The 18,076-nt window shown below is 37.2% G+C and overlaps 2 protein-coding genes across 2 annotated transcripts; one reads left to right on the top strand and one right to left on the bottom strand.

Annotated features, from left to right (window-relative positions):
- The first annotated feature begins 2,786 nt into the window (after positions 1-2,786).
- On the top strand, positions 2,787-7,028 carry LOC121370083. The gene is made up of 2 exons (XM_041495184.1): positions 2,787-3,725; positions 4,626-7,028. The coding sequence occupies exons 1-2, from the start codon at positions 2,787-2,789 to the stop codon at positions 6,411-6,413; spliced, it is 2,727 nt and encodes a 908-aa protein (XP_041351118.1). The 3' UTR covers positions 6,414-7,028.
- Positions 7,029-9,157: 2,129 nt separating this feature from the next.
- Positions 9,158-17,740, bottom strand: LOC121370082 (glutamate receptor ionotropic, kainate 4-like). Its single transcript, XM_041495183.1, has 10 exons — positions 17,668-17,740; positions 17,328-17,489; positions 16,489-16,682; positions 15,804-15,953; positions 14,803-14,903; positions 14,064-14,151; positions 13,301-13,637; positions 11,832-12,049; positions 10,393-10,658; positions 9,158-9,374 (listed from the first exon to the last, which is right to left on the bottom strand). The coding sequence occupies exons 1-10, from the start codon at positions 17,738-17,740 to the stop codon at positions 9,158-9,160; spliced, it is 1,806 nt and encodes a 601-aa protein (XP_041351117.1).
- Positions 17,741-18,076: the final 336 nt, after the last annotated feature.

Genomic DNA, 18,076 nt, shown 5'->3' with positions numbered 1-18,076 from the left:
GTTAATGATTAGTTGTTACTTATCAGTGAGAGATGAAGTCTGTGACCATATAGACAGACAGACAGACAGATATTTTATTAAAAGTCTCACCCACAATATTACATAAATACATAAACATTCTTAATAAAATAATAAAGAGGCCACTCCTTATGGAGTTACTAGAGACTGAAACGGAGAAACTATTAAAATAAATACATATAATAAAATACACAGTAGACATAAACGTGTTGAAATATATACATATATATGATATATACCTCAACACTTGAGTGGTTTAAATTCACTCAAGTGGGGTGGGTGCTGGTGGTACGGAGATCCAGTATGTACCGGCTTTAAATGTGATGGCGGCACAGACCCCCCACACCAGACGAAATTTCCGGTTTTTTATTTTTTATACTCTATATAAATAAAAATAAACATCTAAAATTGCCTTAAAGTAGGAATAAATTATTGTCCGAATCCCTTTAGGTTTACCGGCCACGGTGGCGTCGTGGCAGGCCATCGGTCTACAGGCTGGTAGGTACTGGGTTCGGATCCCAGTCGAGGCATGGGATTTTTAATCCAGATACCGACTCCAAACCCTGAGTGAGTGCTCCGCAAGGCTCAATGGGTAGGTGTAAACCACTTGCACCGACCAGTGATCCATAACTGGTTCAACAAAGGCCATGGTTTGTGCTATCCTGCCTGTGGGAAGCGCAAATAAAAGATCCCTTGCTGCCAATCGGAAGAGTAGCCCATGTAGTGGCGACAGCGGGTTTCCTCTCAAAATCTGTGTGGTCCTTAACCATATGTCTGACGCCATATAACCGTAAATAAAATGTGTTGAGTGCGTCGTTAAATAAAACACTTCTTTCTTCTTTCTTTCCCTTTAGGTTTTGTATCTGTTACAATTATCAATGTGTAGTGAACATTTTAGGCGCATTTTGAAAGTCACTTTACCAAATAATTTGTATCATGAACAATGTTAAATAATTCGCGTTTCACTTGTTATTCAATATATTTAAGTATTTTGTATTATATATAAAAGTATTATGTATTATATAAGAATTATGTATTACGTGTGCTATCAAGAATAAGGTTTTAGTCCAGTACAAACTACGTTACGATGTATGTTGTATAAGGTTTTAGTCCAGTAAGAAAGGTATGTTTAACTACAGCACTTAACACTGTGAAATAAACCATCTAACAAAACGCAATTAGTGTCACGCGATACTGGTAACCCCTGCAAAAGAACATTTCAATAGCTGCGGCTCGATGGTGGTCAAACTGGTTTTGCCTGGGTCAGGACTTGTGTTACAAACATCGAGTACAGTGCATAATGGTACACGGGCAGTTTGACAGTTTTAGCCAGTAGGACATACACCCGGAAGAACGACATGCGAACGTAATTATAGGCAGTTACCTCACCGTGTCTGTTACCAGTGTATCGGTGAGCAACACATTAATGATTTATTCTTGTTTTTAAATTAAAGTAAGCACCTCATCTTTAATTTAAAAAAACCCACATTTCATTAATGCGAAAGAAAAGAGAACAGAAACTTTAATAAACTTGCTTTTGTGCGCTATCAAGACGTTGCATTGGATGTTTAAAGTCATTCAAAGCCATTGTGAAACGTTAAATAGTATTTTATTACAAAACATAATATTTTAGGTGGGAAAAGTGCCAAGAGATGAGTACAAAACCAGATTATCTATTCAATATATGTCTCAATATTAAATATTATTTACGGTAAATTGTTGCTCATAACATGCACTTTATTATTTCTAGATAACATATCATATTATCGTAATTCGTTTAGTTGTTATCTATTTTAAACAAGAGGCGGGACTTAGCCCAGTGGTAAAGCGCTCGCCTCTTGCGCGGTCGGTCTGGGATCGATCCCCGTCGGTGGGCCCATTTGGGCTGTTTCTCGTTCCAGTAGGTGCCTCATAACTGGTATATCAAAGGCCATGGTGTATGCTATCTTGTTTGTGGGATGGTTGATATAAAAAGATCCCTCGCTACTAATGGCAAAATGTAGCGGGTTTGCTCTCTAAGACTATATGTCAAATTTACCAAATGTTTGACATCCAATAGGCGATGATTAATAAGTCAATGTGCTCTCGTGGTTTCGCCACGACTGGTATATCAAAGGCCGTGGCATGTACTACCCTGTCTGTGGGATGGTGCATATAGACGATCCCTTGCTGCTAATCGAAAAGAGTAGCCCATGATGTGGCGACAGCGGGTTTCCTCTCTCAATATCTGTGTGGTCAGTACCATATGTGATGAGTGCGTCGTTAAATAAAACATTTCTTTCTTTCTTTCTTTTTAATGGTGTCGTTAAACAAAACAAAACTGTTTTAAACATGACCGCAATAAGAATATAACCTTGGTTCTATGTGAAATCACACCACATTAAAAATATTTCATTTAAATCATACTATACATTGATTACAATTATTTTTAGAGTTAAAAATGTCATATAAATTTTTAAAAACAAAAGCAATTATTTTGTAAAGCTTCGTTGCGTCAACAAAGATTTGTTTTCAAAATATTTTTAATTTTTAAAACTCAAATTTATTATTAATATATGCACCCGTAAATATGGATATTTCACAATTTACGAGTCTCTTACAAATACTTAACCACGACAATATTACAGTAATTTATCATTAGGTTGGAATTTATACATTTGTTGCAAAAAAAAAAAAAAAAATCGACATAAAACTTCTATTATATTATTTTGCAGGAGGTTATGTCTGTACAACTGACCAATTACGGAAAGACGATGGTTCGTTTCACCATGACTTGGTTTTGTATGATCGCTCTAACTATTACAAGTTCTACACAGAATGATCCATTCGTTGATTACGTCCTCTCTCAACACAAACGAGTCTGCAAAGCAGACAGGTTATGTAGCTTTAACGAAACAAGGTGGTCTGGCGCTGGATGCAGAGTTTGCCCACCGTGTCAGTGTGATAATGACTGCAGGCGGTTTGGCGATTGCTGTCCAGACGTATCACCAGCTCTGACAGAAACACAGAACAGGACAACGCAAGAGTTACGATACTTCTGTCAAGATAACGCTTTTAAAATACCGCCGAACAAACGAAACCTGTTCTTCTTCTCCATTGCCAAGTGCTCATTGTTTGCAGATCCGCTGCTAGTGACGCTATGTGACTCCCCGAACAGGACGGATCCTTACATGAGCAGACCAGTGACGTCTACAGTTTCAGGGGAAGTCTACAGGAATAAGTTCTGTGCTGAGTGCAATGGAGAACTGAGTTACATACCATGGCAGATCAGGGTGAACTGTTCGGTTCCGGTTGCAGTTCCACCAGAGATTTCATCCAGTGACATTTTGCAGTACTTTGTCCAGCGTAAAGAATGCTCGATTTTGTACAATCGACCACAATCCACGCTGTTAAGAATCTGCTATGTGAGTTCTGAAAAGCTAATCAGTACTTGCAATGAGACTGGACTGTGGGAAAATCAGGATGATTTAACAGAGAGGGCATGCGCGTCATATTATAACCCCCTGTTCATAAGGCGCAAAGGGTACAAGAACATATTCTGTTTCTACTGCAACACAAGGCCCCGCTCGTCGATGTTTAAGTTCTGTCTGTTCGACACACCGTATCCGTTCTCGGTACTGATGGATCCTGGAACCGCAGAGACAATCATCGCCAAAGCTAAACGGAGCTGTCAGTGCAAGGACAATGAAGTGTATGACAGATTTAAGGTTCGTGTTTCTGGTTCAATCCAATAATTACTCTTGGTCACCTTTCACGGCTAACTCGGTTACTCGCCAAGTTTTAAAAACAATTGGCGAAATAATTTAATGTAATAATTGAAATTTTGTTATAAAATAACTGGGTTTCTGCAATTTTTGAAGTTTAATACATGATTTGGCGAAATGTTTTGCTCACCTGCCTTACTCTGACTTAGGGGTGGAATGTAACCCAAAGATTGGTATTACCAAAGTCAGTGGTATGTGTTGTCCTGTCTGGGAAAGTGCATATAAAAGATGCTACTAATGGAAAAATGTAGGCTTCTTCTAAAAGTAATGTCATTATTACTGTATGTTAGACATCCAGTAGCCGATAATGAATTAATCGATGTGATCTAATGATGGTGTTAATCAAACCAAACTTTAACTCAGTAGCAGAGCGTTCGTCTGTAGTGTTGCGGGTCATATTATCGGCATTCTTCTGGACCTGTCGGACATTTTCATCGTCTCCAAACCAGCGCCTCAAGACGGGTATACCAAAGGCCATTGTATATGCGTTTCTGTTAATGAAAAACACCATAAAAAAGTCCCCTGCTGTTAGTTTGTGAGAGTAGCATATTAGGACAGCAGAGGAATCATCTCTCGCTATCTCGCTGAAATAACTGTATGCTAGGGTCAGACTATCAACTGTCACAATTTACAAATGTATTTGAAAATGTATTAACGGTTTAGTTAATGTATTTTAGGTCTTTTCATGTTTACGAAGTTGATAAAGATGGAAATCTCTCAAATGTTTTTCTAATGTATTTAAAGTTAATTCTGTTGCGAAAAGGTTGTGACAACTAAGTTTCTATTTTTAAACCTTGCTTAAAGTAACAAGTGTTTTAAATAAAAATGTTCTTTTTATTATAGAAAATATGTCGACCAGTGATGTGCTCATCTGGCCGTAAGCAAGACGGAACGAAATGCGTGTCTGGTTACACTTCAACCAAAGGGTCTCCCTTCTCCTTCGAGGTCGTCCTAACACCCACGGACCACATCTCTACAGGGTCAGTAGCAACAGAATGGATGGAATCCCTTGCGTCCAACACAACAGCAGCATTGAAAGCAAAGACAAAAAACCACAAAATACAAATTCACAGGCTCTGTCTGCGCTCGATCATGAAAGTTAACGAGACTCAAATACTCAAACTTTTCTTTCTGGTTAAATTTGTTCTGCTTTCACGAAATAAACATGATGATTTGGAAAAGCTGTTAATAGATATTCAAAATTCCCAATGGACCATTCCTTTCCAGAAAAAGTTTGTAAACATGTCGTCTGCTAGCAGTCTAACGCTAACTAATTCTGACATAATTTACCACCGCACGGCTGTCGGTACAGTTGTGCAAAATTATATATATGGCCAACATTCGTGGACGTACGCTAAAATAATCCCACACCAAATAGGTCGACGATTATCCAGAGAACCTCGAAACTACACCAAGATTACAGCCACACTCCTTTGCCCGCTGATGCTGCTGGACCCGAACGAAACAAAAAACTATTCACAATTAGACCACACACTCTTGTTGCTGGTTCGCAATAGAACCTTGACGTCGGATGAATTTACTACTTCAGCTGATGGTACAATTAGCATCTGCCAGGACATCATAGCAGGCACCAAGACATGTTTATTGTTGCCACCAGAAGCTATATTTTCCAAAGCGTATATCATTGTGTCCACCACCTGTCAAAGCATATCTCTCGCATGCCTCATTGTGACGTTCGCTGTATTCTGTTTGTGCCCAGCACTACGTACACTGCCTGGTAAGACGACAATGGGACTGATCCTGACCTTATTAATCACCGTTGGCCTGAACCTGTTTGGCATATCGCGAGTCGAACACTCACTCCTTTGCAAGGTCATTGGTATTCTTAATCACTTCTTTTTGTTGAGTTCCTTCACCTGGATGGGGATATGCTCGTTCCACATGTACTGGGTGTTCAAAGATGTGTTAATGCCTAGGAAATCGGTATCTGGCGAAAGGAAGCTATTTGGTCTCTATTTGTTAGCTAGTATTCTTGTCCCATTTCTCATCAACTTGACTGTTCTTGGAATCAATTACGCCATACACGGAGCAAACGACATCGGCTATGGAAAATCTCTGTGCTATATATCCAACTTCTATAGCATAATAATGGGCCTCCTTGTTCCAGTCGCGATAGTTGTACTTTTTAACGGTGTCCTGTTCATTTTAACAATCAATTCTCTGAGAAAAATGTCGCTTGAACACGAGAATCTAACTGGTAAGAAAGAGAACGTGTACTTGTATATCAAGCTATCCAGTCTGACCGGATTGAACTGGTTGTTTGCATTTGTTGCGCCTCTTACGGGCATCCAGGAGCTGTGGTACGTGTTTGTAGTGTTATGTGGACTACAAGGATTCTACATCTTCCTGGCATTTGTTTGCAACAGACGGGTTTTTACTTTGTTGGCAGAAGTGTGCCAAGGGAACGGGAAACAACCAGGACAGTCCCAGAGGACCTCGTCCACCACCAGAAGCTCGGAGACTTCATCGAAGACATCGTCTAAGTCATCCTCCAGGACGAGCCCCTCAGTTGTATCAAGAATTACCGACAGTACGAAAAGTTGTGAGCAAAATAACATTGAAAACGAAGATGTTATAGCAGACAAATATACCGAATCTATTCATTTATAAAACACTAGAAGTTGCAAGTAAAGAGATAATATATATATATGACTGACACTGCGCATAAGCTATACACATAGCACCATTTTGTAAATTAGTTTAAAAAAAAAAAAGATTATGTATTTCAAAAACTTGATGTAAGACAGATGTGTTATTTATAGAAGAAACGTTTTTAACTATCTCATTCGAGTCATCTTAACTCTGTGGTAAATACTATTTAGAAAATGCTATACAAACAAACATTATCAAACACAAAGAAATAGACATGTGAATGCACACCCAATTGATACAAACGTAAAGATATCTTTAAGAATGAAACAATTTTGAAAGGACATGTATATTTGGGTGAATTTCACGAAACCTGGCAACTTGTTGCCACTCACGTGCTTAGCTCGCTGTATTGGACACACACCTCAGATATCTGGGATGTCCATCTTGGACAACTGTCCGTAGTTAGAGAATAGTGAGAGAAACAGAGGTAGTGGCTTTATGCCTACCCACTGAGTCATTCAACTCAGCCTGAATGATATTCAGTACTGAGATAAAGCTTTTAAATTATTATTATTATTTTTTTTGTTATTAGTATTTTCAGTACTGAGATAAAGTTTGTTTTGTTCATTGACACCACTAAAGCACATAATTTATTAATAATCGGCTGTTGGATACCATTCTTATATATAGTCTTAGAGAGAAAACCTGCTATATTTTTCCATTAGTAGCAAGGCATCTTTTATTTACACTTTCCCACATGACTGGTACATCAAAAGTCGTGGTATGTGTTATCCTGCCTATGGGATGGTGCATATAATAGATCCTTGCTGCTAATCGAGAAGAGTAGGCCATGAAGTGGCGACAGCGGGTTTCCTCTCTCAATATCTGTGTGGTCCTTAACCATATGTCCGACGCCATATAACCGAAAATAAAATGTGTTCAGTTAAATAAAACATTTCCTTCCTATGACGCAAGCACCTTAAGCGGGTGCTCTACAAACTGACCCTCCAGTATTGAGATACGAACCCAGTACTTACCAGCCTTATGTCCTACGGATGACGACTATGTCTCCAAGTCGTAGTAGTAGTTTAGAGTCATCTCTCACATCAGTCTCATCGGCGGGTGTATAGTAAGAACTGTCGCGACATTATTGTTGAAGTGATGAATTTATACAATTGTTTAGGCCTACTGATCGAACGGGCGAGACGTATCCTGATGCGCGGCTAGGGATCGATCCCCATATTGCTATTTCTTGTTCTAGCCAGTACACCATGACTGTGTATCAAAGACTGTCGTATGTGTTATGCTGTCTGTGGAATGGTGCATATAAAAGAACCCTTGCTATTAATGGAAAAATATAGATGGTTTCCTCTCTAAGAGTATGCGTCAAAATTACCAAATGTTTGACTACCAATAGCCGATGATTAATACATTAATGTGCTCTAGTGCTGTTGTTAAACAAAACAAACTTAAACCTTTGTTTGTTCCAACGGCCACATACTTTGGCAAAATTGTACATAGTTACTATTTTGTTCAAATAGCGCCAGTCTTTTTTTCTCTTTCTAGATGTTGTTTATAATAAATATTAATTATATGTTGAGTTTGACTTTTTGTGTTCAAATTTATGAAAATACTTTTCAATGACAAAAGGCTTTTTTGGTCCATCAGTGCACACCATTGGCCGCCCAGCACCATTCAATTAAATAATTTAACTTTAGTCTGTTTAATTTTTAGTTAAAGACCGATGCACATTGGTACTGTGAATCGATTTTCAGTTCGATAAATGTTTTATAATTTGTACGATTTAGAAATGGATAATAATTTTATTAATTAGTTTACAAAAAAAATAGTCATTCTGGAACATAGAGGTTCAAACTGTATACTACTTTGACGCAAATAAAATTTCGTATATTCTCTCCCAATTTATTAATCTCCCAGTATATTATTAAATATGTGTTACATTAACATCTACATTTGGAATAACTTTTATTTATATACACCAGGGCCCCGTTCCACGAACGAATTGTAGCTAACGTTAATTGTAGTGATTTAAGGTGAGTTTTACAACTGGCACCGTAAACTTTACAGCCGTTCCACAAAGCAACCTTACGGTAGTCGTAAGTGCCCCTTTAATTATTAATAGATTCTTTGCAAAGAAGTGCAAATTAGTTAATAATAAATTGTTTACCGACTTTTCGGAACATGTTGGATGTATTCATTGGTATGGGACAACCATGAAGTAACTTTGTCGATTTATTCGGTAAGCGATAATTGCCGAATGCATAAAATATGAGTTATCTCCCTTATTTCCGTGTGAAGGTCGTTAGGCCTAGACTGTTTTTCATCGATCACAGTTTCATAAAAGATATTTGGTATATATTAGATCAATTTTTACACAAAGAGTTAGTATCCTTCTTAGAAAATTATCAAATCATCATCTAACTGCCATTTGACAGCTACGTTAGTGGCTTACAACTGCCTCGTACCAATTGTAAATTTTCACTGTAATTTACGACGATAATAAGCTAGGCCGCGTCGTGGAACGGGATGACGATCGTACACAAAATTTAAGGTCTCGATGGTAGGTAATTACGACAATAGTAGGGCTAAGATCGCTTCGTGGAACGGGGCCCAGGACATTACACGATGTCGTAAAATATTGATTTCGATCAACCGTTTGCTCATGAATATTCAGTAGACATTCGGTAGTTGACGACTCTCGATGTCTACGATCTAGACTCTCCCGTGCAAATCACAATGTGTCATTTAGCAAGTGTCCGTGTGTAAACTATTTCTAGTATCACTGCCATGGTAGCCAATCCAATTCCAACAGCTGACAGAATAAAGGCTCCTCTGACGTCACTTAACTTGAGTATTTTCGCAGACTCTAGGCTTGTGTACTCTTCTTTGTCACACAATGTTTTAAACCATTTTTTTCTGAGCCTCACCAGAACACCATTGTCATTTAAAATTGACAACCTGTGTGAAAAAAACAAAAACAAATAAACAACAAAAAAAACCTATTAATATCAATCCACGCAAAATTCAGAAGTTTTGTTAATGTTGAGAAAAGCTAGTATTCCCCCGTTTTATTGAGCATATATGGGAAAATATAAATCGTGTAATCAAATAAATTGCTAATTATTTATTGACCTGAACGGTCTCCTTAAGGAATAAATCATTATTCAGCTTAAACGATATGAAATGTAGAAAGAAAGAAAATGGATAAAAAGGAAGAAAATACCACCCATCACGACTTTTTTTAATATCCATAATGAACGATTAGGTAGGTGTAGGTGTAAACCACTTGCACCGACCAGTGTTCCATAACTGGTTCAACAAAGGCCATGGTTTGTACTGTCCTGCCTGTGGGAAGCGCAAATAAAAGATCCCTTGCTGCCTGTCGTAAAAGAGTAGCCTATGTGGCGTCAGCGGGCTTCCTCTATAAAAACAGTGTCAGAATGACCATATGTTTGACGTCCAATAGCCGATGATAAGATAAAAAATCAATGTGCTCCAGTGGCGTCGTTAAATAAAACAAACTACTTTTTTTGGGGTTGTTTTTGTTGGTGGTGGTGTTGTGTTGCTTTTGCTAAACGAAAAAGTGAGGGGACACTTATATAGATTGTCCCCCGGTGTTAAAAAGTGAGGGGGACGCGTCCCCGATGTCCCCCACCGATCGATGCCCATGCTCCTATTCCTTTCAGTATTAATTGTTGGAAGCGCTCTAAGCGAAAATCCATATCTTTAATTCATTGTAAATGTTACAGGTGTAATTGTTAAATTAACCAAATATTACAATAAAATTTATGAATAAAAATATTTTATTATTTTCGTTATAATACGAGTTACTTATACTCGCAAAAGAACATTATGTTTTAGAATTATTTACATCAAGTACATTATTAAAATAACTTGAATTTGTTTTCTTTTTTCAAACTTAAAAATATGTTTTATTGTAAATTAGACTATTATAAATATTAATTTTCATTCTTACGTCTTTTCAAACTCGTTGATGTATGAAGAACCAACAGGGACGGCGAAGGCCAGATGTTGCCAGTTGAAGGGAGAATTCATAAATACTAAAGAACAATTTCCTTTTCCTCTAAGCCTTCCCACCTTTCTGCTGGTGATCCATGCATACTTTTCACTAAGAGCTCGTCGTAGGTGATACTCATCAGAATCGTGGAGGACGTTCTGGTCTGTTGATGCCCTGCGTTGTATAACGGTCCAAGCACGCTTGATGTCTCCGTGTTTAGTTTTCTGAAAAATAAATCAGACTACCATAATGGCTTTATGCTCCTTAGAATAAGAGTTTTAATACAAATTGAAGCTAATGGCGGTCATTTTGAAATTCAAAATAGCGGTCATCAGGGGGAGATATCAATTTGTTTGTCTTGATTTTAAATTGACCCCACAATGATACAGAACATCTGTGCCAAGTTCCATTGATATTTGTGGCTTGGCGACTGGGCTAATGCAGGACATTTGTGATTAGACGCATTTATTTTTTTGTTCAGTATATTCATATGTTTTCAGAAATAATGATTAATATATAACAGCAACATATAAATAATAACTGTATCGTGATTGGAGCTAATATTCTATAGCTTGCACTTTTAAATGTGATACAGAGTAAGAAATAGTTAATTGGCGGCCATTTTGAATTGTGACGTCACCTAGCCAATAGGGGTCACTGCCAGGTTGGTCATATATCAAGAGTTACTCTACACATGATGGCCTAACTGCATGCCAAGTGGCATGTTAGTATCTCATTTTGCACGATTATACCCTAACTCTCCTACACTATAAGTCCATTTTGACAGTCATAGTGAGGAAACCTGCTACATTTTTTTTTCCATTAGTAGCAAGGGGATCTTTTATATGCACCGTCCTACAGACAGGATAGCACATACCACAACCTTTGATATGCCAGTCGTGGTGCACTGGCTGGAACGAGAAATAACCCAATGGGCCCACCGAAGGGTATCGATCCCAAACCGATCGCGCATCAAGTGAGCGCTTTACCACTTGGCTACGTCACGCCCCCCTCAGTCCATAGTATCAGAAATTGACCGCGTTACTGGCAGTCAGTTAAACACTACGACATTCAGTTACATATTACAACTTTGAATAAAATACAAACTTTACCACACTAGTAGTTAATTAAATTTAGTCTGCAATTCCACGTGTTCTCTTGTTCAGTATATTTATTTTGAGCAATGTTTTAGTCTACAAATTGCACATAACATAGAACACGTTTTGATATCTCCCCTTTAAATTATTATTCATGCTAAATGAAAACCGATATAACTTACCTAAAAAGGTGTTGACACAAAGTGAAAACCACATAAAAAAGTTACTAATTAAATTTTTAAAAAGCTTGCCTATAGTAAAACTACTGTTGTTAAATGAAAACCAGTGTAACTACCTCACCTCAAATATGAGTTTATTAATGCTACTTGATGTCAACCCAAACGTGAATTCATTGTTGTCAACCAGTTCGCCCAGTGTTCTGAATGGAACTCGCGGTTTCTTTGACGTCAGTTCCGCTACCAAATTAGCGGTGTACGCAGCCGTCATAACTATGAGAAATAAGCTCCAAGACGCTACTAAGATGTTTCCAGAAGTGGTTCTCGTCTTTATGCTGACACCTAACAATACACAATGTTGTTATCAACACAACTGAGTGTTTTAATAATTCATGTACATACCATTGGTTTACACCAGCCATACATGGGTATTTATCCATTATGCAATAACCACTGTGCATGTCATAATACACAGCACACCAAAGAACGAATCTATGTGGTTATTTCCATTTTCTCCAATTATGAACTTAAAGCATTATGTAAAAACAATCTTTAGTTGTAATCGAGATTAAATATTAACTAGGAAACAAATCAGACTAGGAAACAAATCAACGTATGAACTAGATTTCTTAAATATATCATTTGACGTTCGTTTAGCATGACAATTATTTATTTGTTATTATAACAATTTTTAACAAAGCATTTGTGTCTATAATGTTGATCTTAACTTTTTAAGTCGTTGTAAGTGATATTGTGATAATACACAAAACACCCCAAAAATACCGGCATACACCATATATGTCACATTATCTTATCCAGTCGCAGGTATAATGTAGAAACCTTTCTTTTTTGTAATGAAGATGTGCGTTAAGAAAGTTAAAGTTTGTTTTGTTTAACGACACCACTAGAGCACATTGATTTATTTATCATCGGCTATTGGATGTCAAACATTTGGTAATTTTGGCATATAGTCTTTGAGAGGAAACCCTCTTCATTTTTCCATTAGTAGCAATGGATCTTTTATATACACATCCCACAAACAACGTACATACCACGGCGTTTGATATACCAGTCGTGGAGCAGTGGGCCCACCGACGGAGATCGACCCCTAACCAATCGCGCATCAAGTGAGCGATTTACCACTGGGCTACGTCCCGCTCCGTTGCGTTAAGATCACTTGGTGGCGTTTTTCGTAATGGTGTTCGGTATTCCATGCATGCTTAGAGGGACATTCCTGACTTTGATGCAAATTTTAAGATGTTATCGACTAACAGAGACTTTTTAACGATTGTAATTACATATCAACTATTTGTACAAGGTTAAATTTCATTTTATTTCCTAAAAAAGATTTGTTCGTACGTACGAAATTATTTGAAGACAAAATCCAGTTTTGGCTTCTTACAAATATGACGACGACCAAAAACACATTGAATATACAGACACTGATATTCTAAACAAGAAAATATATTTAATATGTAAGTTTAATCGTAGAAATATTTTATTAGTCAGAAACATCTTACAATGCAGCAAACTCGGGAATGTCCCTTTAAAATCGTAGTTTTACAGATATCCTGGACAGCTAGTAATACTTACTGCGTTGTGCAGCAGACGCTACTGTAAACCAAGCAACCCTGTCTAAAAGTAGCAGTATCCTGCGACAGGAGCCAGACGTCCGAGCGCTTTCTGTTGAATGTTCTGAACTACACTCGGATATGACAAAGAGGAGACAGAAGACTGCGGCAGACACTCCAATACACAGGAACACCATAGGTTTGAACTGTCTGATGTACGTGAATAGGTTGTCCTCGTACAGGTCAAGTCTCTTGTACAGAACATCAACAACCTGGGTATGTACCGGCGGTTGAAGAAAATGCAGCACCATAGCTCGGTCTTCGTGGACAGTCAAACTGGATATCTGCAGGTCAGCCTCCTGTAAATACCAGGGAAATAAGTTATAAGTTATGAAAACTACACTCAGTTTGTGTTTGTGTATTATTAGAGTGTAAATCATGACGAAGCGTTGGCTCCAACTCACGCTTCAGAGAGAGAGAGAGAGAGAGAGAGAGAGAGAGAGAGAGAGAGAGAGAGAGAGAGAGAGAGAGAGAGAGAGAGAGAGAGAGAGAGGGAGGTGGGGGGGGGGGGAGGGTAAAAGGAGAATGACGGAGAAAGATGGTAGAGGCACGCACACAGAAAGGAAACACTCGCAGCAAAAGATACAAAACTAATGGTATTTGTTGTATACAGCCTAACACCTACGTCAATATTAACAGGTCACGAATAGCCGCGAGATTGAAACAAGACTATTTCTGTCAGGAAGAACACACCACCGTCAGTTGGTGACACAGAGTTTACTTACTCTCCTGACCAGTATGCCGACAATACCATTCCACGTTCCATTCACCAACAGACCCCACTGCATGTCTTCAGGTTGGGTGATAACATACCTAACATAATGAGATTATGACAAAAATATAGTCACAGAGTCGGTCAGCCAGTGCACCGCTAAAACCAAAAAATAAACTACAATTGATGAAAACAGGTGCAAAATTTTCTGCTAATTTTGATTATTAGCAATAGACTTAGCACAGTTAATTTGGTGTGAGAATAATCTTAGATCATGTAATAGTTTTCACAGTAGACTACGCAATATTGGAGTTAACAGTTATCCTTGCATTAAAAGAAGACTTTTGTTACCGATTATTTGCAGGAACGTAAGAGAATATAGACTTAGTAAAGTTTCAATGTTATGCAATCACATCAAGTATATCAACGTTATATCCTTCGTATATAACAATCACCAATTTACAGGAATACACAGGGGTTCTGCCAGAGGGTAAAACGGGTATGGCGCCATACTGAAATATTTTTGCAGATTTTTATAATTTTAAATTAACCTTTTGATAAAATTAATTACTCATCATTATTGCATGATTTTCTTAACCCTAACCCTAAACGTAACCCATTTTCTTTCTGGGGGAGGCCCCCATTACCTCTTATTGACAGTGGTTGCATTCATTTCCATAGCGCCATACTCAAAAATTTCAGAAACACTGGCACAGTATTGCTTAGCCAAACTTAAGAGAACACAAACTTACGTGAAGTTCAAATACTTTGCCATCACGTTCAGTATATCAACGCCATACCCCTCGTATGAAACAGTTCCGTTTCTGAACACAGGCGATGTGAAATAATCATCCTGTAAAAATACATATGTTTAATGGGACGTTTTGACACGGTCACGACTGATCCCATGCATAGCTATCAGGTGCCACTCTCCAGGACCATACATAGTTACAGGAAGAATGAAATCCCCAGTAAAGGATCTTCCCGAGAGTGGCTGTCCTGCTATAGACGAGGCATTAGATCGATATCATCAAATCAACCACAATTGTGCAAAAATCCCCATTCGACTCTGCATTGTGCAGGGATACGGCCTTGATCACATATTATATATAGTAATAAATGTACTCTGTGCACAGTGTTAATGTTTTGTATTTTATGTGAACGTAACTTTATTTATATATCTTCATTACTTCTGTACGTACATAAATACTTAACAGTTAAAAGATGAAATATACTTACTGGAGTTCTTACTACTACAAGTTGTCTTCCATTGTATTTATATTTGATATTTGGAAAAACGTCATCAGTTGTTAAATTGCAGGGAAGAACACGAACCGGCGTAAGTGATGGCTCGAGAAACGAACGACTGAGGGTAAATATTTTAGGTTCTTTTGTCAGACGTTGATTCTGAAAAGAATGATACCTTTTGATCAATGAAATGCATTTCTAAATTAAAAATAAATTCCAAATGGTGTACCATTACTGTTGTTTTTTTCTCGTATTCTTAGTATTTTTTCCATATAGTTATTTTGTTGTTCAGGAAACTGTTCACACATTAATTACTTGTTTTTCTAATTCACTTTTTTTTATATCAAAGTAATATGTATCATTCATTTCCCGTGTATGGCACACAAGAGCAGATGTTTTTGTTTGCGCTGGAGTATCATTACTAATTCATTCATTATTTTGCTTTGAAAAACAAACAAACAAACAAACAAATAAATAAATAAAATATACAAATCAAATTTAATACCATATTCAGCGAGGAAATAAAAGCGACATTTTCCAAGTCCTTAGCCCACGTGGTCAGGTTTTCTTTGATGGATTCTTCCGAGACAACAATCCACTTAGATCTATGCCTGAAATCCGTTGACCGATTAGAAAACAAGTCGAAGTCGTTCACCTAAACAAGACATATAGTTATGCACTGATCTGAGTATAAAGATGTATAATAATACATCTTTAATAATGTATAAGAAACAAAATGTAGACGAAAAGCCCTAAATTGATTCACCAGAAAAAAATTGTACAAAATCAAAATACATAATCCATTATTTCTTATAAAATATTAACCATAAAACATGCAACTTATAAACAATAAAATGTACAGAAAATTACTCCCAAAATGAAGTAGCAAATTCACAAAACAGAATGAATGGGAAATGATATATCAATGACAGCTTACCTAAAACAAAACTGGGCGAATTTAGCGAGTAGAAACTGTGCCATCACCCAAGACAATTTTGCTTTCAAAACAAATTCCACCATCAGTTGATCATTTCCAGGACATCTAAAATTTATCTACCAGACGTTTAAGACTTTAAACTCCAGCCTCAAGCCTAAAATCTCAATTGGAAACGAATGTAGTTTTTATAGAGTTACATATTTTAGATTGAGCTCGTTTCCTGCTTCTGAATATTATAAAACAAGGTGATTACATCTTTAATGATTGCTGAAACAGCCGTTGGCCGTGCTATAAGAATGAGGTTCAGACGATGGACGCCGTGATAAAGATCATGGAGAAAAACTCTATAGCTGCTGTTAGAATGAGCACTGTCAACGTTGGTCATCTGAACTGGAATCTGGAACTGGGTCTCACTCCAGTACATCAACATATCCTGTACAAAGAGTTCTGAACGAAAATCGTAAAGACAAACATATATGTATTATATTATTTATTAATTGTATTCACAGTTTTATTACAAACTATACTTTTATTACAACTTAATATCCTTGACCCAGTTAGTCCTAAAAGCTGAATTACGTTTGTTTTGCTTGTGTTAGTCCTATCTAGAGATAGTAAGGCAAAATATTCATGTCACTGAATATCTCACTAAAGGCTGACTCATAATTCAACACGTCTTTCAGATTTATTAATCTTTCTGTTTCTTAGAAACTTTGCATACTTCCTTGACTTTTATTTACTGCAGGTGATGTCAATATTACGGTTACGAAATCATATATTTGGGACTACAACCTGTTAACCTGTATGTGTCTAATTCTTATTATATGGTTTTAAAGGTTGTTTTCATGCTTATATCTAATATATATATATATATATATATATATATATATATATATATATATATATATATATATATATATACACACACACAATCGTTAGTGAAAGAGATATCGAGTTAATAGCCGAAACGCATTATGATTTTCAAATCGGTATTGGGATTTCAACGTAGCTCTTACTAGCCTTAAGGCGATGGCTTAAGGAATACACCGCCGAACTCAAGTTCTGTACTACAAAAGAAATAATTTCCCGTACCTCCAGGGTTATCGAACAGAATGATGATTTTTTCCCATGCAAGACGCTGAACCAAACACGTGCATGCTTTGGAGACAATTCCAACTTTTTCTTGCTGGTACGTGATATTTGTCTTAAGGTTGGACTGCCTTGATACCCAATGATCTTTGTTATATGCGTCCACTGCATGTAAAAACAAATGTAATAATTTAATACCTCAATCGTGTGAGCATTGTTTGATTTTAAAAGAGGCACCGAATGTTGCATTTGAAAATTCATGTAATAGATGTATACATACGGACCCGTCTAAGGAAACTGTTCACTGTAGAGTCGGGCGAAGGCATATGGGTGATTCTCCAACTATGGGACAAATTGCAGTTTTCAAACATGAAACCATTTTTAGCATGTCCTGACTCAAAAGCGACCACAATCATCGCACTTTTCTACGTTTTCTCTAAACGCACAAAGAAACACGAAATCGCCGTGGCACCTCCATTACACCAATTTACTGACCAACGAACACATCACAAATTATCTTTAAAATCAGCAGGGTAACTCAATAATGAATAGCACGAAAACGGTTAACAGTGATATGACAAAGTTTTATCCAGTTTTATAGACAAAGCAGATAAACATAGACCTGGTTCTTCACTTTAACTTACACAGCCAATTTCCAATCTTATAGACAAAACAGATAAAGATAGACCTGGTTCTTCAGTTTAACTTACACAGCCATGATTAAAACAGTAAAACCTCTGGTGCAAGTTATA

The sequence above is a fragment of the Gigantopelta aegis genome, chromosome 4, assembly GCF_016097555.1.
Source record: "Gigantopelta aegis isolate Gae_Host chromosome 4, Gae_host_genome, whole genome shotgun sequence".
NCBI classification, from domain to species: Eukaryota; Metazoa; Mollusca; class Gastropoda; order Neomphalida; family Peltospiridae; genus Gigantopelta; species Gigantopelta aegis.
This window is presented reverse-complemented; position numbering and strand designations above follow the sequence as displayed.